Source organism: Vipera berus, assembly GCF_964194415.1.
Source record: "Vipera berus genome assembly, chromosome: 3".
Lineage (NCBI taxonomy): Eukaryota > Metazoa > Chordata > Lepidosauria > Squamata > Viperidae > Vipera > Vipera berus.
In genome coordinates, this window is record NC_138204.1 from 188,743,210 (window position 1) to 188,767,449 (window position 24,240).

The following is a 24,240-nucleotide window of genomic DNA, read 5'->3' on the forward strand; positions in this document are numbered from 1 at the left end:
TGGCTTCCTCTTCATTATGCTACCATGAAGTATCAGAAGAAAATGTGCCAGCCCAGACTACCTACTTTGTCCTGGAAACACATTAGAAGCAACAGTGATAGGAGAAGATAGCAATGCCATTGAGGGCTCTGTAGATCTGGTTTATGAGTTATAGGGTGTTACCTTTAGGTAAAAGCAGAATCTGTGCACTATTACCATTTCAATCAATATTATTTTTCACACTGAAAACTGGTCTGATAGTTCTCAAAGAGTCACTGATTATATAAACCTAACACCAGTCTTATGTTTCTCAGTAACTTTTAATGTTATTTGATTGCATTCTTATTTCTGGAACTTGCTGCTTTCTAATCTGGTTTCAAAATAAGGTTTCTGAGAGGCTTATGGAAAGTCTGGGACTAACTTGTCTGATACAATTCTGGAGAAAAGAGGAAGTGGAGAGGGAAGAAACTAATAAAAGCTAAACCAATCAGTAAAAAGAATACTCTCTGAATATAGTGATGAATATAAATGTGTGAAAACATTGAGGACATAGCTCTGAACAATTGTATAAAACACAAAATGAATATATTATTAAGGCTGTTACTATATTGCAGATATTTTGGCCCCTTGTTTGTTGGAAAATGGCTGTCCAAACAGTCAGAATTCCTGTATGTAATCCTGATCTCCCACTTGATAAAAATTATGTGCAGGAGTATAGCACTATATCTGTAGCTGACAGAAAGCAATCCTCTTTGGAGACAAAGCTGTTTTGGATCTTCACACTTCCTGAAAGTTCCATTGTGATTGTTGTGTTTTAGTTGCTCTATCTTTTCTCTTTAAAAAAAATGCTTATATGTTTTCTTTTTTTTTAACATCACGCAGAACTCTTTCAAATAGAAGAAAGAAAGAAAGAAAGAAAGAAAGAAAGAAAGAAAGAAAGAAAGAAAGAAAGAAAGAAAGAAAGAAAGACCCAACTGGGATGCCAGAGATTCTTCTTTTTTCATAATGTTCTTTTTTATGAATATCCTGATTGTTTTGCATTGGGTATATTGAGCGTGCAGAGGAAAGGCTGGAATTGAATGACAAAGACAGACGAAGGACTGGAGAAATGGCAGGTACTGTGTATGACTGAAGCTTCCTACTGGAGAAAATTCTCACTCATGTGCAGGACAAGCAGCCCCCTGGATTTTAAAGATCATCCCTGGCTGAGACAGACAGGCCTGCTCCTTGGTAGGAAACTCCGTAACAGCTCTTTTGTTGGATTTCATGTTACCACTACTCCTGGGAGAAAAGAAGAAAAATATCCTTACATCACACCCACTCTTGCATAGACCGTTTGCAGTAAAGTATGTGGCGGGGTGTTCCTTTCCTCTTGAATTGGAACACAGTATAAACCAAGACAAGGAGGCACAGGGCCAGTATGCAAGGAATGACAATGGCTATAGCTTTCACAGTGCTGGCTGTGTTGTCCAGTTTGATGACAATGTCTACATCATCTTGAGGGCTGTGTCGCTCTTTGTCCTGGTCTGCTGGCCCATCACAGCCCATAAAATCCTTGAGGATAGATCTGGGATATCCCGGTTCCACCCGGAGCATTTGATTGTTGAATTTCCAGTATTCTTTGCCTTTGTAGAAATACGTGAAGCCTATTTAGAAACAATATACTGAGTTATTTAAATGAATTAACATTTGGACATTGCTCAATAAAAGAACCTACTGAAACTGAGGCTACAACTACAATTTGAAAATGAATACAAGTTCTTCCTACTTCGTTGACAGAGCTTCCTGATTCTATACACTGTCTTTAGTATGCTGTACAGTGTCTACAATTTTGTGAAACTTTTTTTTTCATAAAAAATTCTTTTGTTCCCATAAAATAAAACTGCTTGTGCACCGATTACAATTCTGATTGAGTCATGACTAATATGATGGAAGAATTAAGGTAAATACAGTTTTAAATTGACACTTAAAAATAACTTAAGTCCGATTTGCTAAAGGAGCAGAGGAATAGTGGTCGGTTGTTGCAAATTATAGCAGTGAGTTAGTTAAGTTGCTCGCACCCTCCTGAATCTCTTCCCTGTTGCATCATCATCTTTGAAATGAACTCTGAAACACAAAACAGGTGTACACAGCTTCATATCTTCAGTAGGGAGCTCGAATTGGATCATTCAAAAGCAAACCAGGACAATTACAAAGGGTGCCTAATTGCAGAAATCAGCCTCCCTGCCAAAAATTTTAAAGCTTTTACTGCCTCAGCAGAAAAACGGTACTAATCCAGTATGAAACAAACTGTCACAATGGGTAAACAGTCTCCTGTTATTTATCAACTGAATGCAAACCATTGGAGTTTTATCCAACTTTGTAACTTTGTCTCTTATAATTGAGAGGTAGTAAAAAATAATAATGATTTGACAAATTGCAATAATTCATTGCAATAATATAACAGACATATAAACAATAGGCTTTTGCCCTCAAATGATAAAGAGGTCAAATCTTTATTTTGTTTTAATCACTTCTTTCCCTATTCAAATTAAGCACCACTGGTTTGTAATTTTATGCAGGAACATAAAAACAATTTAATTTGGCTACTAAATAATTTTCATTATCTTTTAAAAATTGAATGTATGTGAAGCTGCTTTGGAATAATTTTATTTTGGTGCAATAGACACAATCTTTTCCCCATTTTTAATGTGCTTATCAGTTGGGCTTGAATGATGAGGCTTTAAAGATGTGAGATAGGAGAAAGGAAATATATCCCTCAACATATTCTCCAAGATTCAGATTTCTGCACCCTTCCAAATTGTTTAAGTATAACTTCCACTGAAATCAAAGAGGCTTCTTTCAAACAATTTTTACAATATTTTATTTGAGTGCAAAAATATTGTCTTGGTGACTGGGGTATTGGAATATCCATTTTAATATGAAAGCTCACAACTGTTTTGTTTTTCTGGTATGTCACCATGGAAGGATTATGAACCACTACTATATTTCAGGGGCTGCCACAAAGAAGAGTCAAGCTATTCTCCAAAGCACCTGAAGGCAGGACAAGAAGCAACGGATGGAAACTAACCAAAGAGAGAAGCAACCTAGAACAAAGGAAAAATTTTCTGACAGTTAGAACAATTAACCATTGGAACAACCTGCCTCCAGAAGCTGTGAATGCTCCAACACTGGAAGTTTTTAAGAAGAGACTGGACAGCCATTTGTTTGAAATGGTATAGGGCTTCCTTCCCTTCCAACATCATCATCATCATCATCATCATCACACAGTCAGCCAGATGTTCAGACTGGATTCGGCATTTTTGTCTACTTATTGAGTCCTTACCAAGGACCTGGGATAGGCAGATGTGGATGTTTGATGGCATTATAGATATTGTTGCAGGATGGAAACAGTTCCTAGTAAGGCCACATTTTGCAATTGACTAATGGCGAATTTGTCAATGCTAATGGTGTTCAAATGGTGCTCCAGTTGTTTTGGGATTGCACCCAATAATTATATTGTTGTTGTTGTTGTTGTTGTTGTTGTTATTATTATTATTATTATTATTATTATTATTATTATTATTATTATGTTGTTGTTGTTGTTGTTGTTGTTGTTGTTATTTACTAGGAGTTTCCACTGATAGTTTCTATTATCCTTCCATGAATCTTTTATTATGACTACAATGCACGTTCATTTATCAACTTATTAATGCAGCAAAACATCATGATGGTTTTGGGGTTACTATCAACAAACTCCCTCACAGTCTGTCACACATGTTCTACATAAAGCTAAGATCCTACTGGTGAGGAGAAAATGCTTATTTTGGAGCAACATAATTTTTTTAAGCTGTCAGGCAACATTCTTTTGCACTGATTCCCCAAACACCTCATCCTCCTTGACCTCTTAAGTTGCTTCTTTTTTACTCTTTCTTGTTCATCTCCCATTACAGCGTAGGTGTCTATGAGTCAGTCCTCAGCTGTTTGCAAGAGAAAGGAATACTTCCTCTCTTCCAAAAATGTATTTTGAATATACTAACCAGAATGAAGAGAGAGGAAGAATTCCTTTCTCTTCATTCTGGTTAGTATATTCAAAATATGTTTTTGGCAGTTTGCTATTCTTTCTCGAATCTGAAGTTGGATCCTGGTTAGCCGTTCCTTCAACAGAATAGAGTGGAATCTGGAGAAGCATCTTTCCTTAAGGAAAATGGGGAAGTGATCTGTTTTCCCAGCTCTGCAGTGTATGTCCCAATGCTGAAAGGAAATGGTACGTTCAATTGCACTGAGCTTGCTGCTTCAAGGAGGCTGTGGGCTTTTATCCCCAGTGAACTCAACACAGCTGTTATTTTCCCTTATATTATTTGCAGCATAGCCAAAATCATAGGGGTGGAGAAGTTAAAGCTTCCCTAGTGGTTGCAAACTGCAGCAAAGTTTGGATATTTAACAAGGTAATGTGCTGTTCAATGATTACCACACTAAATAGAGAATTTGTACTGAATACTCCCAGGGATTAGGAAAACAGATGATAATGATGCCACTGCAGATGATGATTTAAAAGGTATGGTATAATGCACAGGAGACATGGAGAACTGGAAATAGAAGTGTGCATGCAACATTTGGATCGCAACTCTAGTTTCTTACACAGTTTAACCCCATACTATATTCCTGCATTCTGCTGAAACCTAGGAGAAGAAATCTAGATTTCTTGAAATTATTTTTTGCTTATACAAATTGTACACAAAATAAATACACATTGTGTATTGTTTAAAGAGAATAAATTGACTCTGCTAATAAAAAAACACTGCTAGCATTTTTAATATATTAGCAAAAAGCTTTTAAGGTAGAATAAGATCTATGAGTTAAATAGCTTAATTCTGAACATAGTCTTCTACTTCTCAGCTGGCATGTTTTCCTGCTTCCTTCCAGTTCCTTCCACCCCCTCACCCAAATAAATGAGAGCCAAAAGGATTAATGTAAGTTGCTAAACCAAAAGCAGCTCCTCTGAACCTTTTCCCCTAAAGCAATGTAGTACAGTTTCAAGTGAAATTTCTGAGGAGGGGAAGCAAATGACTTCAGGCAAAGTTTAATCACAGTTTTGTGAAATTAGGTATGGTGTTTCTCCTATGTAACCTTGCTTGGTTTGCTTGCTCAAGCTTAATGCAATAGCCAATACAGTCCTGACTTTAGTACAGTTTTTGCAGGCTTCAGCAGATAACTCTTTTATTTTTATTCTCTCAGAATCCATAGAATTTCTTAAGTTTATCTTTAAAAGACAAAGAAAAAAGAAACCTTTTTAGCTTTATTGCCAGATATTTCTTTGCCAAGATTTTAGAGACTGTGAAGTTCAGTGTGACTGAAAGACTGGAAAACCAATAAATATTTCTGTTATGTATCTTATAGATATGAGTCTAACAGACAGGTAGCCAGGGCTTTTTTTCTCATAGAACACTCAGAACGGAGTTCTGGCACCTTTTTTGGATGGAACCTTGTAGGGTAGGCAAGGTGGGTTGTATGACATGTGTGAGTTCCAGCACCTTTTTGTTTTACAAAAAAAGCACTGCAGGTAGCTATACCTGCAACGTGGATAACTCGCTTTTAAAGATTGTAGGTGTGTGTGTGTGTGTGTGTGTATGTGAGAGAGAGAGGGAGAAAGAGAGAGAGAGAGAACAGAGACAGACAGAGACAGAGACACACACAAAGAAAGATTTCTGTTCCAAATCACTTTCCTTTTTGAAAAAGGAAAGCAAAAAAACTTCTATAGTTAAAAGGCTTCATTCTGAAAAGAACTTCTCTTATTGGAGAAGGCAGACTTAGAGCAAGGAAGTAATTATTTCTGGGGGAAAAGTTTTTGTTAGAGCAATTGGTGATTTGAGCTAAAGGAAGGAACAATTCTTAATAAGGGAAGAAATATCACATCTCATTTACAGAGAAACAAAAATATTACTGGAGACCTATCATGGATAAAGAGAAAGAAAAGTAAATAAATCTCTGATCAATCAATTGCGTGTGCACTGCTGGCAGCCCAACAATTGGTGTTAATGGTGTTTGGAAATTTAAAACTTTGCAATCAAATGGCTAACAGCCCAAAGCAACAAGTAATATTCATACAATGAAGGCCTTCATAATCAAGAATATAATGCACATATTTCTGTACTTCAGCTCAGTTCAGTATCTGATGTTTCATAGAAATATGTAATTTGTATTTTTTAAATAGACTTATGCAAAATATAAACATCTAACTCTGTATTAGGTGATTCTAACCAAGCAAGGGTAGATTGCTTTGAACAGACTTCTAGAATGGTATATTTCCATTTGGATGGTTTGTGGGGGAAAATTCTGACCTAAAATATTTTGTTATTTTTGAAAGAGCAGCAAATCTCTTCTTGGCTGGAATAGGAAAAAACTATCCTCTTTCACAGGAAGTAAATCCTAAGTTTTGCCTCTAAGCAAATGGAAAGGAGATATCAGCTCCTGGATGCCTAGCTTAGCTGCAGCTGCCAGAAAATGGCATTAAAAGAAACAAAACAATCTGAGTGATGGACCCAATCAGGCTCCCCCCCACCCCCCCACCCCCTGGCCCCCCATCAACATCAGTTACAAGCTTGGGGCAAAAGACATTGCATATGTGACTTAACCTGAGCATCAATACAATGCCATATATTAAAAAGACCTTGGGACAATTCCAGTTATCATATATCTTAACTGTATTTATTGTACTGTTATGGGGTTCACATTTAAGTAACAAAGAACCATTTGAATAAATGATGTGTGAACAACAAGGAAAGAAGGAAGGAAGGAAGGAAGGAAGGAAGGAAGGAAGGAAGGAAGGAAGGAAGGAAGGAAGGAGCAAACATTTGTGTTCACAAGAAGCTACATACCATTTTCTTTGTGAACAAAGGCTCCCTGAGGTGATTCTGGGATACCTTTCCAGATTGTGATTGATTTGGGATAACCTGTGTCCATAGTTCTTATATCTTCACTGTATCTCCAATACCTGAGAGAAAGAATGAGGTTAAAATAAGGTTTATGGATGCTTTTTTTCCCCAGTGTCTGAAATGAAGTACTCTGTGAAATGATAACATTAGAGAACCTGGTCACTTCTATTTAAATATATACTCCTAACTAGTAATAAAGACATTTAAACATTTGATGATTTAATATATAATTCATTAATCTATCCTGAGAACCAAATCAATGAGTGGTTTTATATAATCAAAAGAGTTATGATACCTAGGGGTTAAATCCAGCTGTACAGTGACAAATATTATATGCAATAACCTATATCAATGCTTTATTCAAGATTTTAATCACATTTTGAATTAGCACTTCTAATTCTATGCTGTACTTTTTAGAGACTTTTTTAAAAAATTACATTGTGCAATATTTATCAGCTCAAGCTGCTAGATTCCATACATATCTTAATTTATAGGGAAATAACATTCCATGAAAAGAATATACATATTTAAAAAGAAAAAGAAAATCAGATTGCAGTATTATGCATACACAGCTCAGGAATAAATGTCATTGAGTATTTACAAGGAAATATATGGAATTTTCTCAATAAACAGTTTTTCTAAATTATTTATATTTTTTAAAAGAAGTTTTTTTTATTCCTATGCCTTTTCCCCCATGGTTATTAAAAAGGGATTATTCCTGGCCTCAAGTGCACATCATAAATTACATATTCTATATATTCATCCTTCCACATTTATGTATGGCTATCTGCATCTGGTATACATACAGTAATAATGCAATTTGTAACTGAAAGCATTTAGTCTTATCCTCAATAAATTTGCAATACACCTTATTTGTGCAGTTCTTAAGAAGATATACTGCCTTATTAACTGGGAGCACACCCCTGCTTTTCTGATTGGCTTCAGAGTATGGATATGTACATGTAAGTAGCTCTGAAATCTTAATCAGAACAAATACCATATTCAGTTTGTGGACTTTCAAGCTAGGGACCAAATTATGCTAAATGGTGGCAATGGGGCTAGAAACATTGATTTTGATATTTACACTGATTTCTAAATTAAAGGATTTGTGTAATAAGCAAAAAATGATCTCTGCTGTAGCACTGATGACAACATGCAGTTGAGTATCCGTGTTTGTGTGAGAGAAACACTTAAATCAAAGCTTCTACAGAGATTCCTTGTCAGTAGCCATGTAACTTGGGAGAAGTTCCATGTAAAAGTTCAATTTGCTAAGAAATTTTTTTATTTTTATTTTTCTAAAAAAAACCTGTAATCCCTTTCCCTGGACTGCAATGCAGTAATGCATTTTAACCAATATGCCCACATTTATTTCTTCCTAACTCGGTGATGTAATTTCTTGATTTATATGCAAAGGGGTGTGGTCTGCATCCATAGCACTATTTGAAAGTAATTTAAGGCATATTTGATCAAAGTAACTCTCTAAGTTTTTAATAGGTCTTATTTCAGAGTCAGGATTGCAGAAAAGAAAGCATCTTGGCACTACACTGCTGCTTAGAATAAAGCTCCATTATATTCAATAGATGTTTTGAGACATTGTGGATAAGAATTTATTTTTGCATGAATTAAAACAACTGGAAAAAAACTGTTTTAGGCATTTTTTCCTATGCACACAGAAAAATTAAAAGATCCATTTAATGTCAGGTAGTTACTATGAGGAAAAATAAAATGAGCAAAATTCAGGGATTTATATAACATGACTGATTGGTTTATAGATTTTTCAGTACTTTTCCCTTGCTTTATTCAAAGGATATTCTTGCTATTTACTGAGCAGTAATTCAGAATACAAAAAAATGTCATGTTTCAGGAGACAAAACATTCCTTTCATTATATACAAGCAGTGAGTGAGAATAAGCTCCAGTAATTTGAATGTTTTAAAAAGGCTGAAATAGAAGATAATGATAATGATAATAATAATAATAATAATAATAATAATAATAATAATAATAATAATAATAATAATAATAACAACAACAACAACTACAATGACGATGACGATGATAATGATGATGGAAGGAACCTTGGAGGTCATCTAGTTCAACCCCCTGCTCAGGCAGGAAGCCCTATACCATTTCAGATAAATGGCTGTCCAATCTGTTTTTAAAAACTTCCAGTGTTGGAGCATTCACAGCTTCTGGAGCGGGTTGTTCCACTGATTAATTGTTCTAACTGTCAGAAAATTTCTCCTTAGTTCTAGGTTGCTTCTCTCTTTGGTTAGTTTCCATCCATTGCTTCTTGTCCTGCCTTCAGGTGCTTTGGAGAATAGCTTGACTCCCTCTTCTTTGTGGCAACCCCTAAGATATTGGAACACTGCTATCATGTCACCCCTCATCCTTCTCTTTATTAAACTAGACATACCTAATTCCAGCAACCGTTCCTTATACAGTATGTTTTAACCTCCAGTCCCCTAATCATCTTTGTTGCTCTTCTCTGTACTCTTTCTAGAGTCTCAACATCTTTTTTATATTGTGGTGACCAAAATTGGATGCAGTATTCCAAGTGTGGCCTTGCCAAGGCATTGTAAAGTGGTATTAACACTTCATGTGATCTTGATTCTATCCCTCTGTTAATACCTAGCGCTGTGTTGGCTTTTTTGGCAGCTGCAGCACGCTGCTGGCTCATATTTAAGTGGTTGTCCACTAGGACACCAAGATCCCTCTCACAGTTACCACTATTGAGCAAGGTACCAATTGTTTTTTCTTACCTAAATGTAGAACCTTACTTTTTTCACCATTGAATTTCATTTTGTTAGATAGCGTCCAGTGTTCATGTCTGTCCAGATCCTCCTGTATTTTAAGCCTATCTTCTGGAGTATTGGCTATTCCTGCCAGCTTGGTGTCATCTGCAAATCTGATGAATTCCCCATCTATCCCCTCATCCAAATCATTGATGAAGATGTTGAAGAGCACTGGGCCCAGAACAGAGCCCTGGGGCACCCCACTACACACTTCCTTCCATGTAGATGCATTTCCATTGAGAACCACACGCTGAGTACAAGCCAAGTAGCTGCAAAGCAGATATGTATGACTTTTGAGATCAAGGATCAATCATATTTACCATGGTTTGGATAGCAGACAAGATAATACATATAAGTGAACGTTATTTGCAGAGACTGGGTTTCTTGTCCCTTGTTTTATAACTCGATTATTCCTATTTTATAGTGCACAATACAGTTCTTATATGTTTCCTTGAAATGGCTAAAAATAGTGACATCAGTGTTTAGCATTCATAGTCAGTCTTTGCAGGACCCCAAAATAATGGGAAGGAGAATGGGGGTGACTACCATCATCACAAGATGCAAAACAATCCAATAAGAAGCAGAGAAATAACAAATTGAAATCACAAAAATTCAAAAGGTGTATAGACACAAATATCTGCCTCCTGCTTTAATTGAATACACTTAAGATTTATGCAGGGAACATGTTCTTGCATTTGTTTGATTCTTTGGGGTTTGCTTGTCTGTCTGTGCCTCTGTCCATCTGTCTGTTCATCCTCTTTCTGTTGAAAAGCTGTGTAGCACTTCCAATATGATCTTCAATGTCTTCATTTTTTTTGCAGGAAGCAGCAGGAAAAGATGCTGCTAGTTTAAGGTACTGCAGATTGGTGCCACAATCTTTTCCCAACACATTCCTCAGAGATTGAAGTCAAAATGTTACTCAGCAATACTGTACAGTTTCTCAGGTCTATCTTTCTCCTGGGAGATTATAACACCTTTTCACAGCCTTTGCAGGAAGACAATTTTCCTCCTTTGGCTTTGTTATCACCTTTTGCCTCACTTTTTTATGCCTACAAAATCATCGCAGCTAAAGAAGCAACAGTGGGTTGTTCTCAGTTCAGAAAGAACTTTGTAAGAGGCTTATATGTGCAATTAAAACCACTGGGAAAATTCAGCCTATATTACATTAAGGAGTTGGAAAAAAAGGATATAAACAATATGTGCTGAGAAGCTTAGTGTGATATGGACTTATTCCCACTAAGTGGTCAATATCCTGTAATAGCTCAATTATCTTAGCATGGTTCACATTTTTCAAATCTGCTCCTTTATACGCTGTATTGCATTTATGACCTACTGGGTCTCATTATGCTTGTTCTGGATCTAAAATGTAACCTTCCCATCAACAGAAGTTTTTCTGTTACTGTGGGTTTTTTTTCTTTTTGGATACAGTTTTTCTCTCTTTTTCTTTGTCATCATAGTACTTTTAAGAAGAACTTAACTGAGTAAAGCTGCCAATGGGGAAAAAAAATCAAATCTATAATATCCTGAATCTCAAACATGCAACCAGGATGCCTGACATTTAAAAAGTCCCCAAGGCCTGGGGGCTGAAAATTGTTCAGTTAAATACATACTTAAAATAATATTCACATCCATAACAAGCAAATTATAAAACAGTTTTGTCCATCATAGAAGTTGATGGCAATAATGCATTTCAGCTTCCAAAATGCTGACTGTTTTCCATCCACACAATTGTACACTCTGGAGGAAAGGCTCCATTTTTAAAAATTGGATTGCTATGCTTTTAATAATGCAAGTCCAACTAAATAAATATTCCACATTTTTGAATACATATTAACACTAAGAACGAAGGAGAAAAACAAGCCATGTAAATAGTATGTTTGTTTCCAGAATGAACACACTAACCTGTCTCCTTTGAAAAAGTAGGTTTTCCCAACATCCTCCCACCAAATTGCTGAATCAATACCATGAGGAGGAATACCACTTCCTAATGATATTAAATCATGAGGATACCCTGGCTGTAGGGTGGTGTCCTTAAAGATCCAGAACTTGTTACCTGTGCAAGAAAAACAAAACAGAACACTATATTAGTCTTTGAAAAGAAATTCTGTTTAAGAAGCTAAAAGGTGGTTTTCACCAGAGCCCAATGTGTTGCATTCTTGTAATGACATAAATAGGATGAGGACTAGGTCCATGCCACAATATACATATAGGGCATAGAGTCCAAGTTATATGAGTACGGGGCTGCAACTGCCTGAATGGATCATAGTTCCAGCTGGCTGTCCTATTTTGAAACCGCAATATCCTGAAAGTTTCCATGAAATGAACTTTTTCAAAACATGTCCGTCTTTAGAAGTCCAAATCTCTGATGATGTTGCAGCCAATTACATAAGCAAATTGTCACTTTATAGTTCAGACATGCTCCAATTGTGTTTCCCTAGGATATATTGCCCATACCTGTTGCTTTAGAAGCTGACAAGTAGAAAAATGGGACTCCAAGTACTCTTCCTTATGTTAGCAAGTTATATAGGCAGCCTTAGGCACTGTTTTCTATCAACAGATTGAAATGAATTTTTGTTTCTCCCTATAGACTAAGGATCAGATATTGTGACAGAAAAACTTGAAAATTATTTCTATTTTATAGATTTTCCACAGTAGGCTTAAATAAAGGATAAAAAAGGAGAATGCAAGGAGGAAAGGAAAGAGAGAAAAAAGGCTGATCTCTTCTCTTTCTGATTTATAGCATCTCTTTTTATAACACATTTAATTAGGAAATGGGTAAAGCTTTATTCCTTTGCATGCTGAGTGTTAGAGTAAATCTTTCATCAACTTCTTTATAATTCACTTCAAGCCAATTGCTGGTATTTTATTTTATTTTACAAATGTATCCTTTTTATTCAAGAAAACAATATAGTCCTCAAGGACCTTCTCTCAAAACTTTCTCTCTCAAAATAAAAGTTTTGTCACACCTGTTTCTTGCAGATGATAAACTTTTATTTGGAATATTTTGCTTTATTTTCATGTCTTTGTACAATACGATTAAAGGTGAGAAGAAAGGAAGGGCATAATAGCATCCATTACATCAGAGGTAAATGGCATTTGGTTGTATATTAAATCATAATATAGTTTTTTTTTTTTGCTGCACAAAAGAAGGAAGGGAAAGGAGGGACAATTCACCTTGTGCAAAAAAAATCAGGCTATATTCAGAAACCTTTTCTTTTGCATATCAAGGACCTTAGAAACATACTCCTTTTCCAAAAATATTATTTCAATACAGCATAATCACATTTGGGGTGGGGGAGGAAAATTTTTAGAAAATATCTGCTGCAGATCAAGGATTTTCTAGTTCTGTTGTTGTACAGTTTCCTAGACGTGTGCTTAAAGATAAATCTTGGTGAAGTTAAGTATTAAAACTCCCAATGAAAGTCCAGCCATATTTTCTTGAGGATTGATAATGTAAATTCATTTTATATTTAAATAATTAGCTCCATTTTTCAGTAAAATGGATACTTCAGCTTTTGGTTAGCAATTTTCATAAACTGTATACTGACAACAGTTAATGGTTATCCATTTTTCTTCTTGCTGTCTTTCTAGGTGGGTTTAAGGATTGGAATGAACACATTTTAAGACCTGCAGTAAAGTCCTTTAAAAGTGTGGATTTTTTTCGGTCTTTTTTAAAACTTTGGAAGAGTTTGGAAGGCAAACTACTTCCACTTCCTCCTGGCTGAAATCATGCCCCTAAAATGTAACTTTTGCTACATCTGTTGGCAATGTAAGGTTAGGAATGCTCAGAAAAACCCTGTGGGTTGTGCAACCCTATCTGTAAATAAAATGGGATTGGTGGTGGATCTCTCCTGTTCAGCTAGAACCTAATTAACAGATAGGATGTCTCAAGGTGTTTTTTCAAAAGGCAACGGGATTTTGTTTTTCCTTGAAGACATTTTGCTTCTTATCCAAGAAGCTTCTTCAGTTCTGAACTTGAACTGAAGAAGCTTCTTGTATGAGAAGCAAAACATCTTTAAGGAAAAACAAAGTACAGTTGCCTTTTGAGAAAGCACCTTTAGGACAACCATGGCCTGGATGACGCAGAATCTCCATAGACATTTAGCAGACAGGATTTTTTCTACCCAAGACCTCACATGAGTTTACAATGACTATTCACTTTCATTCCCACAGAGGCTTCATCTACGTTGTTTTCTTAATACGCTTTACCCTGTCCTTTTCTAGATGGATACATTGACCTTGATTTCAACTCACTGTAGTCTAATGTTCTTAGCATTGCATACAATCTTTTTCTGCATTATTTAAGAAATACAACCCTCCCCCCAAGATCATACAGTATAAAACAGAACATTTGATATACAGTATGTTCATTGTAAGTTGTTGAAAAACATTGAAGAGTTAGGTGGCCTTAAACTAAATTAAATAAACAGACAAATGGCTGGAAAAATGGCTTGGTGAATCTCAAAGTCCTTGAAACCTTTGATTTGGATATGAATGTTATTATCTCTGGTAAATCCATGCTGTGGGTGTTCATGTTGCTATATTCATCTCTAGTGCTTGGGCTTAAACCAACTACTCCTTAATCAGCCCCTTTCCCTCTATATTAATCTCTCGGTTGCTGCTGGATTTCAGGAACATGGCTGTTTTATTTCCTGATGCATACATTGTACAACTCATCCTAACTGTGTAAAATAATGGAAATAGAACAGTCTTGTTAACCATCCACTATAGAAGCATTATAGAGTAACACAATTATATAATTGTGTCATGTCTTTTCTTTTGCTGTTTAACTCTGAAAAGATTAAACTCTAAAGGTTAACTGGATATATCTTACTTTGAAACTGGTGGGCAATGTCAACAGTAATTATTTGTTTGCAAGTTTTCTTCTGGGCTCACAGTGAGGTATATTATGCACGCACTACATAAAGGGTTTATTTTGCCTCAGCTGTCAACTTTATCTGTAGTGCAGACTATATATAAGAAACCCTGGACTGGACTGAAGCTTTTCTTTAAAAAAAAGTTTTACTTTTGTTTCTTAGGCTTAAGAAGTCAAAGTTGACAGATTTCAGTTAAAGGATGAGTTCATGAATAGAGAATTTTAGATGAGTTCGAGTAAGGAAACTGAACAAAAGCTTTCACACTTAGAATGTAATGTTAATACAAGAAACAAAACTGAACTGAAGTTAAAGAATGAAACTGGGCCTAGTTCAACCATTAGGTTCCTTTTTGGAGGCTGTTAAACAACATTTCTGCTAAGTGAGTTTGATATGAGACATATCTTAAATTCTGTATGATTCTCTCTTTTGTGAAGCAAGATGAATTTGCACAGTATACAATTGTTATGCATCTTAGCTTTCAACTTGCATTATTACATGTACTCATATAGAGATACATGTATTTTCCACAAAAAAGTGAAAACTATTTCCTATACAGTGTAAATCTGTTGAAAAGCACAAAAAATTAATTAGAATCTATATAACTGATCTGATAGAGTTGTGACAGTAGATAATAAAATGCATAAATTATCAGCATAATTTTAGGTGAACATTAAAATTACAAGCAAGTAACAAACTATTCCTGACCAAATTTACTATTCAAGTTGTATAATAAGGGAGAAAAAAATACCTAGCTGTGTTATTATTTTTCTTATATCATAAACATTGGCATGGTTCATTTCATACTGTTGTATCATCTTCCCATATTTTATAATTAGGCATTATTTGATTTTTATCCATGTCCTGTCCTTGAATTTTATCTTACAAAATATATATGGGATCAACAGTGTTGAGAGTCATGGCAGCTGGGGTGTGAATTTTGTTACAATTTTTATTTTGCTGTATTTAGCTTGGTACAAATTTTAACATGGCAGATGTCTTTGACAGTTCACTTTTCACACTGTTTAAATTCTGTGTCTCACTAGAAAGAACTTCACAATCTGTATCTCTAATGTTTTAAAAGCAGTTACATACTTCTATACCATTTCTTGTTCCTATTCAGCAGAAAAAGCAATCTTGAAACAAATAAAACAACATCACTCCTTTTAAGAAATTACTCCTATTATACTACCTATTTGCAGAATGTTTGGGCAATATGCCCATAAGGTAGAAGACTATGTCATAGAAAAGTTTTAAAAAAACTTTACTAAGAGACATATACTTTCAAGTGAGATGTCAATTTTGTTGATTTTGTTACTGAAATACCAGTGGAAATGTTTTATATACTTAGACACACACACACACACACACACACACACACACACACACACACACAAAACCAAAAGCTCTTTTAAATTTTGAAATTAAATAAACCTTTCATTTTATAGAAAGACAATATATCTTCAGATGGGATATGGCATACAAATATAGTATGTATTCAAAATCTTTACCTGCTCTATCTAATTTTTTATTACTTAAAAAACTATTTTAAAACTCCCTTTTTATGACTGTAATCTTGTGGCTTTATAACAGTATATAGCCTCTGCTATATCCTTTTGTATGAATTTTTTTCTATAACATTTTCTAAAACATGATTATTTTTTCCAATAATTTTCTCAAATGCATGTAATTTTGGATGTAGCTTATCAATCAGTAAATATTTTGAGGTAAATATTAGTGTACTCTTCATTCTGGTAAAGATCCCCTTTAATTAATTAAATAATTTTCTTCGAAAAAATGTGATAAATTTCTATTGCATTCCTTTGAAATTAGATCTAAAAGATGAGCACCATTGTATTAAGCTAAGGTTACAAAGTAAATTTATTCTGAGTTACAACACAATCTCCCAAATAATGCTGTATAATATTTAACTTTAATTAAACCCATTATATCACTGTATATATATCCATGTATTCATATATACTACACATGTCCTAAACTAATTTCACATTACTACCTGGTAATTTTGCTAGTACAAATAAAGGGAAATGACATTTGCTCGTGAATACTTATATACCTTCTACAGAGAAAATATCTTCACTTAAAGAATATATATATATAGATCATTCTAGCCTTCATATATTCTTTAAAAAGTCTCTACAGAAAAGATTTATTAAAAAATACAATGGCCCCATTGAATTCAAAGGATAAATGAAAATCATTACCAAGTAAGTATAAATATTACCAAGTAAGTATAAACAAATCTCAGTGTTACTAACAATACAAGAATTGTATAAAAATGGAGAACAATTTTTTCACCATACAATGTTTTTTTGAAAATAAAAGGATATGATTTAATACTTATAAAATGGCATACTTAATGGCACTATTAGATGAGGATACATCTCTATAAACTAGAAAGGATACATTCATTTATATCTGCCCACAAATATTAATATATGTAGTAGAGATATATACATAGAAAGAAATACTTGATCAGATATCGGGCCTTTCTCCCAAAAATGATAAAAAGAAAAAAGAAACTCCTATTACTTATGTATGTATGACATCTTTTTGAACAAAGGCTGTAATAGGTCCTCAAAATAGCAAAGGCATTTCCACAAAAACTAAACATTTGGAGCTGAAAGCATTCTGATTTTCTTAAAAGTCTGAAAATGGAAGATCACCATCTATTGCTAAATTGCCTTGAAAATTCTCCAAGTGCTCCCCAGAGACAGCCAAGCCAAACCAATTATACATGGCATGAATGAGGGGAATACATCAAATAGCAAATGTGTTTTGTTTTCAGCTTGGAAGAAAACAATTGGAATATTCTGAGCTAAGGGTATTCTGTCAGAACAAACTCAAAACAGCTTGTTTCTTTTTTCTTCTGATTTAAACTCTCAAAACACACTTTTTTTGGAGTCAGAATTTTGATACAGCTCTATGGTAGCAAGGCTAAGTCCACAACATAAAAGGTAACAGTCTGGACCCTTCTTTTCTAGAAATCTTCTTGAGTTACCCATCAATTTTGCCTCTTGCCTTGTTATGTAGCTTGACAGTTTTCATTATACCACCTATTTTCTAGGGAGCATCCTAGCGCATAATTTATATTGGTTTTCTGGAAAATTAGAAGAAAAGAGAAAGGGAAAAAAATATTTTATATAGCACTATCTCTTATTTCTGTAGTACTGAGGCATGCAGTCAATGAATTCAACTCCTCCTTGTGTCTATTCTATCCAAGAAGCTTCTTCAATTCTAACTGACTGGTTGGGAATGGAAGGACTTATACTGTTTATGCTTCCATTCCACACCAGTCTGTTAGAACTGAAGAAGTTTCTTGGATGAGAAGCTAAATATTTTCAAAGAAGAAAACCAAGGAAGTCCAGTTGCCTTTTGGAAAAGGCATCTTTAGGTTACCTCCTTAATTGCTTGGAGGCACATCAATCTTCCAAGATATTAATGGAATCAAACTTTATTTAAAAAAAAGAAATGTAAACATTCCTTTCTAATTTTAAGTAGTTACATATAAAATAATTGATAGTGGAGGGGAAAAAAGGGATGATCAAATCAAGACAGCATCATAGAACCCCTAATACAAAAACCAAATAGAAACGGTAAGTCTCTGAGCAAGATGTTACACTCAGCACTGTTATAAAAAGGTTTCAAGTTTCATAACATTTATTGTACAGAGGTGGTAATCACCAAATGAAATAAATTAGACTTAAACACACTGAAGCAGCAATTAAATGTGGTACATTTTTAGGTTTTTGTCTGTTTTTCTAGAAGAGATATTCTCAGCATTTTGTGATCCTGGCACCCTTCTGAGTCTCGTGTACTTCTGTGATGCCCCCCCACCCCAAATAACTGGGAAAAAAGCAGTGCTTTTTTTGTTTAAAAAAAAAAGGTACTGGAACTCACACACGTCATACAACCTGCCTTGCCTACCCTATAAGGCTCACCTTTGTAGTTGAAAAAAAAACACCCCTTCAATTTTGAGTGTATCTATTCAAGGTAAATTAATACTATTAATGTTACAATGCACTGTATGGCTCTGAATTACAAGAAGGCATTTTATTAATCTTTTGGGACATTTACCACTGGCATACCCATTTAGTTTAATGAGTGAAAATGTCAACTTTCTATGTGGAATGAAATTGGCCCAATAAAACAAAATTTGGTTGCTTCTAAAATATTGAATTATTTTTAAGAAGTTTTCAAACAAGGTGGAAAAATTTACATTTGGAGTTTAATATGGATATTGACTTGAAACAAATTAAAGTTGAAACTTTGTCAGTGAACAGATTACTTTTAATTTACCTTTAAGTTAAACCCAATTTAATAAATAGATCTGATTAAACCTCATAGTATAGGTCTACCCTTACACCTGACCAATACATAATTAATATATATTATTATTAATAACAATACCTCCAAATCAGAAGACATTGGCTTTATTCTTATTCTTCTCTTCTGCAATTTGAATATAAAGTATGAAAGACTAAAAAGAGATTTTTGTAGATATCCCAGCCCTTGAACTACCCAAGGAAACATAAAAGCAATGTTTCACTGTCAGGCAAGCTTCCATGCCAGCCACCTTTCTTTCCTCTCACTTTGCCTCTTTTTAACCTCACACCCCACCTTCTATAAGGGAAGGCAAAAATCTCACTCAAACTCTCGTGAAAGACGGCCTCCATGTTTATGTGTCTTCCACCACCACCATAGGCTTCCATACCACATGGTCCGACCCAGCCAATCAAGCCACGGTCTGGCTGTGTTGCTCCAGTGCCTCGTGGCTCCTCCTAGAGGAGGCAGACAGCACCAGAGGAGACCCCGCTTGGGTGGGCTCACACCGTACCACCACGGGGCATTTTCAAAAGTAAACAAGTATAGGAAGGGGAACAATAGGAAAAGAATGCAACTCTGGAAAATCCGTCAAAAAAAGGTGCTGGAACTCTGTTCCTGTGCATTCTATAACAAAAAAAAAGTCCTGGGAAAAAGTATCTTACCATGTTAACTATTTATTAATTTAAACTATATTATATAAAAAATGTGGTCCTCCAGAAATGGTGTCCCCAAAGAGGGCTATATAGTCCACTTGAAGGCCTAGAATAAATGAACATTGGAACTAATGTTATACCTCGTTGCCAATTTGTAATTTTGAAAATTCTTCCTGAAAATTCCAAACTTAAGAGATTGGAAAAGCATTTGAGATCTCTCTTGTCTTCCCATGAACTTTTGCTGACAGCATTTTGCTGCTTTTCTCTTGGAGTTGTGCTTCCCCCTTTCCCCATGAATTTCTAAATTCCTTTTATTTGAAACAAGTAAGAATAGGCCACAAGGAAACAAACATCCAAGTAAGGAAGTGGGAGAGTAAGTAGATGCAGTTATAGAAGAAATAATAATTAGGGAAATATGAAATGTAGGAAAAAAAATATGACTGGAATAGCAAGAGTCATGCTCTGTGCCCCAAACACAAAATATTCTATAAATGAAAGATGGGGAGCAAATAGAATAAAAAGAAGTTTCTCAAAGCTGCACTTCTCACTATTTGAAGACATTCTTGAGGTTAAAACCCTTGAAGTTAAGGAGAAATTCAAAGGTAGCCACAGCAGTACAATTTTCAAGAGACTCCAGTACCACCCAGCATGCTGTCTTAACCAACCTTTAAGCTACAATGAGCCACTCATTATAACAATGTTAAGAGTTTTCATCTAATCCCTTATTGTGTTGCTATAAATGCACCTTATTTAACAAACACTTTATAAGTAATTATATTCTACATGGGTTTTCAATCCCAGTGAACAGGTTGTAATGATAAACTAGTATTTATTCAGTAGAATGTATAATTTTCACATTAAACTCAAATTAGATGCATATTTAAAGTTTTAATTTTAGGCAACAGCTGATGCCTGGTGAAAAACTGAGGGTGAGGAGAGAAATACAAAACACTGCATTGCACATGCCATATTTTTGGTCTTTATGAAATTTTTAATTACGAAGGAAATTTGCATGAGAACAGGAACATTGTTAATACTTCATTTCCCACCTGAATTAGTAATGGCAGATAAATCACTGTGTATCACAGATTACATGAAAAGCAAGACAAGTAACTAATGCTCAAAATAAATAATTCTGGAGATGGCAGATGAAACAGCATGGTGATGGGGTGGCACACGATTCCTGTTTCTCACCTATATGAAACTTTGCTCTTCTAAACTTTGGAACAATAACTGATATTTGTTGGGTTCTTTCAGATGGAAGGAGAAAAGTTCATCAAGTGGTTGTAAGGTGTCATAATTTTGTCCATTAAAATAATATTGGATATTGTAAAATATAAACATGGGTGAAAGTTAGCTACTGCAAATTGAACTAATTTCTGAAATTAGATACATGATATAAAACACATTAAAACAGTCCAATTTAAACATTGCCATTATTATCACTGCTCAGTAGGTAGGGTACAGATTTCATAATTGGAAATTTATCCTTATGACAACTGTAGTTGCAGTAAAACCAATTAAAAAAAACTTTTGTTAATGTCTAGGATCTTACAAAATGTCAATATATCAGAACATGTGTAATCTTAGGAATAAGAAATCTTCTGAACTTTCCCTAGCTTGCAAGATTTCACTGTTCTGATCTGAAATGTTGACTCCCACAGCTGTGTATTACTTTACCAGAAATATACAAAATTAAATTTTACTTATTTACAGTTCACTAAATAGATACCCCGTATGTCTTAGAAATAATGAATAATAATTTAAAGTCCAAAAGATAATACAAAAGAATAGTATATGCTACTAGCACAGTAAAATACCTTTTTTAATAAATAAAAGGCATTGCAATTTAAATTAGGAACATTGTATTTGGATAAGAGAGCTTTTTTTCCCCCTCTCATGCATTCGAACCTTTGGTTCAAACACACAATGAATACATAGGAAGTTGTGTCTAAAAAATTTCCAAGGTGGTCAAATGATTTATTTTTATATTCCACCTAGCTATTATCTCCCCAACATTTATTTTTTTAAAATGAGTAATATTTCATAAATTCATCAAATGTCATGGATTTCAGCAAAGTTGTATTTAATTTTGAACCAGAATGCCATAATTTTGAGACATCTTGTGAATGAAAACATCTAACTGAAAATGCTGCGTTCTTAAGAGATTTCAGTTTTCTCATGAAATCATGCAGTGATATTACTAAAACCTTGTAATACTTATCTTTGTGTTTTATTTTTAAGACTCCCTGGGTTATTACACAGCATAACAGTATGAACAAAACTCATTTTGGAGAGAGATAACTTTCCAGAGATGGGCTCCAGCACAAGTTCAAAAGCTTGGAGGAAGAGAGCTCTGGGCCTGGTGGCTGACTCAGATTGGAACCTGCAACATTAACCTGGGACACATATATTTGCCTTCATTCGTGATAGACAAAATAATTTGTGGCTTCAAACCATGTAAGAGTTTGAAACACAACTGATCAAACACAACTGGGTCAAAAAGTGTTGCCCTATGATATACCCAGTTAAAGATCGTGGCAACAAGAGCTTTAGTAGTATATCAATCTCAGATCGAAGATATAAGTACAAGATGGAGTAAGTACCTAAGATACAGATTTTACAGAATTAGAAAATTTTAAAACAAAATTAAGCACCTCAGTTTTGGCATTTTGGTTTATACCTCCCATCTCTTTGCTGCATAGTCCTCTGGGGACATTCAACTCTTATTTGCCACTCTTGTGCAGCCAGATATTGTCCCTGTAACCTTGGCTTAGTTTTAGATTGGATTTCCTTGGTTTAATCAACAGATCTTGATTATTTACCTAGCTTTAACTTGCTTCCTTTGGTCCATTGCTTCAGTCTCTTTCAGCTCCTAAGTTATTTTTTGTTACTATGAACTATGTATAAGACAATTTTAAGCTATAGGCTTTTAACATGAAACAGCTTTGGTTATCATTCAAAGAGAGATGCTTTATTTTGATCTAAACAAGTACTTCTTGGGAATGTTTATGTATTCAGTTAATAATATTTTTGCTAAATAAAAAATATTTATAGCCTGTCTTTTCCCCCCACTTAGAATGATGATAAGATGCAGCAGCTTTATTGTATCTTAGCAGAATTTTTATGACAGCGTTATTTTATATTTCTTACCTTTAAAGAAAACGAAGTTTCCATCACTGTTTTCATAAACTGCATCAATGCTTGGAGGCAGCCCCCTCCAGAAGTAGGTAATCTGCATGGGGTATCCATCCATCACCCTGTTATTTCTGACTCGCCAAAACCACTGATCCTAGAAATAAGCAAATGCATCTCTGATGATATTTGGAGGCCTCTGTGATCACAATAGTTAGAGAGAAACAAAATTTCATTAGCATTACCTTTGGACAAAATTTGAATGTTTCTCTGATTAGCCTTGGCCTATAAACTTTAAAATTAATAAAGGTCCAGTACAAACTGGAACAATATTTCCTATCCATGATAGAAAGGGAGGCTGTTTTCTATATCTCTTCCCATTTTCCTAATTTATTCCCTTCTTGTCCATGATTTCATACTTAATCAGGGTGAACACAAATTAGACACCCCTGATAATGAATGGCTATAAGCTTCTTGCAAACTTGGATTATGGGCCAACTGTAATTTGCATTAATTATGATCAGAGCAAATGGAAATACACTGAGGAATTCATTCTGAAGTTGAAGCAAGCTGCCTCTTTGTACCTTTTTGCTAACCTATATGACCATACTTATTTATCAATCCCTTTAATTGTTCTCTTTAAGGTTGTGTGTTTTTTTTTGTGTTGTTCTTTAATGTTTTTATGGATGTTTTATTGTACCTTTGTAATCTGATCACAAGTTTTTAGGAAGTAAGCGGTAGTCCCCTTTTCCAAATTAATGTTGTATCACAGTTGTAACAAATCATTGGGAAAGACATATCTTTTTATTGAAAAAAATGAATAACTCTACATTGTTATTTCTTATCTTAGCCCTGGTTTGGTGATGTAGAAAGCTACATTTCCATCTGAACCCCAGCTAAACCTAGATTTAAATACTTTTAGAAAAACAATTCTTGATTTTTTAATAAATAACACGTTCAGTGGAAAAGTAGAAACTCTGACAATGTCTATGCATACAATAAACTTCCAAATCAGAAAGAAATTCCAGAGCAAGTAAAAATGAAATGAAAAATTACAAAAGCATTTGATAAATGATACAGATCACTTTGAAATTCATTTTCACTGAACTGCGGTTCTAGATGCATTGGCTTTATTTAAAAATATGCATACCAACAGTTTCACATAGTTTTGTCCCTGTAAATTTAGAAATTGCTTGTACAGTCTATACTTGATAACACCGTCTTTTTCCTTTTTAAACAGTTTACCATCTGTTGCATGTATAAATGTATGGGTATTGATCAAAATAAAGTGAACATATTAACATAACTAATGTTATCCATAAATTTGTCATAATATTGTAAATTATTTTCCATATATTTGTTTTAATTTTTTTGAAATCTTATAGATGAATAGTAATCTTTTGGGGTATATGTTTTATTATAAATAGTTATCTATTCTCTGCCTTTCTCATTACTTGGAAAGAAGTAAAAATGCAAATAATTGGTCTGTGCTGCAGAACATAAACAAATGTAGCCTGCCTAGAGTCATTGAGTGAGATGGGTGG

At 34.5% G+C, this 24,240-nt stretch overlaps 1 protein-coding gene across 1 annotated transcript in view; it reads right to left on the reverse strand.

Moving 5' to 3' along the window:
* Positions 1-1,290: 1,290 nt before the first annotated feature.
* The window catches only part of MMP16 (matrix metallopeptidase 16), a gene marked incomplete at both ends in the record, with an annotated part of 169,740 nt that continues 146,790 nt past the window's right edge, over positions 1,291-24,240 (reverse strand). The window contains 4 exons of the mRNA XM_081322723.1: positions 1,291-1,625; positions 6,837-6,952; positions 11,590-11,740; positions 22,715-22,853. Of these exons, the coding sequence (XP_081178849.1) occupies positions 1,291-1,625; positions 6,837-6,952; positions 11,590-11,740; positions 22,715-22,853 (741 nt within the window). The remainder of the gene's footprint in view (positions 1,626-6,836; positions 6,953-11,589; positions 11,741-22,714; positions 22,854-24,240) is intronic.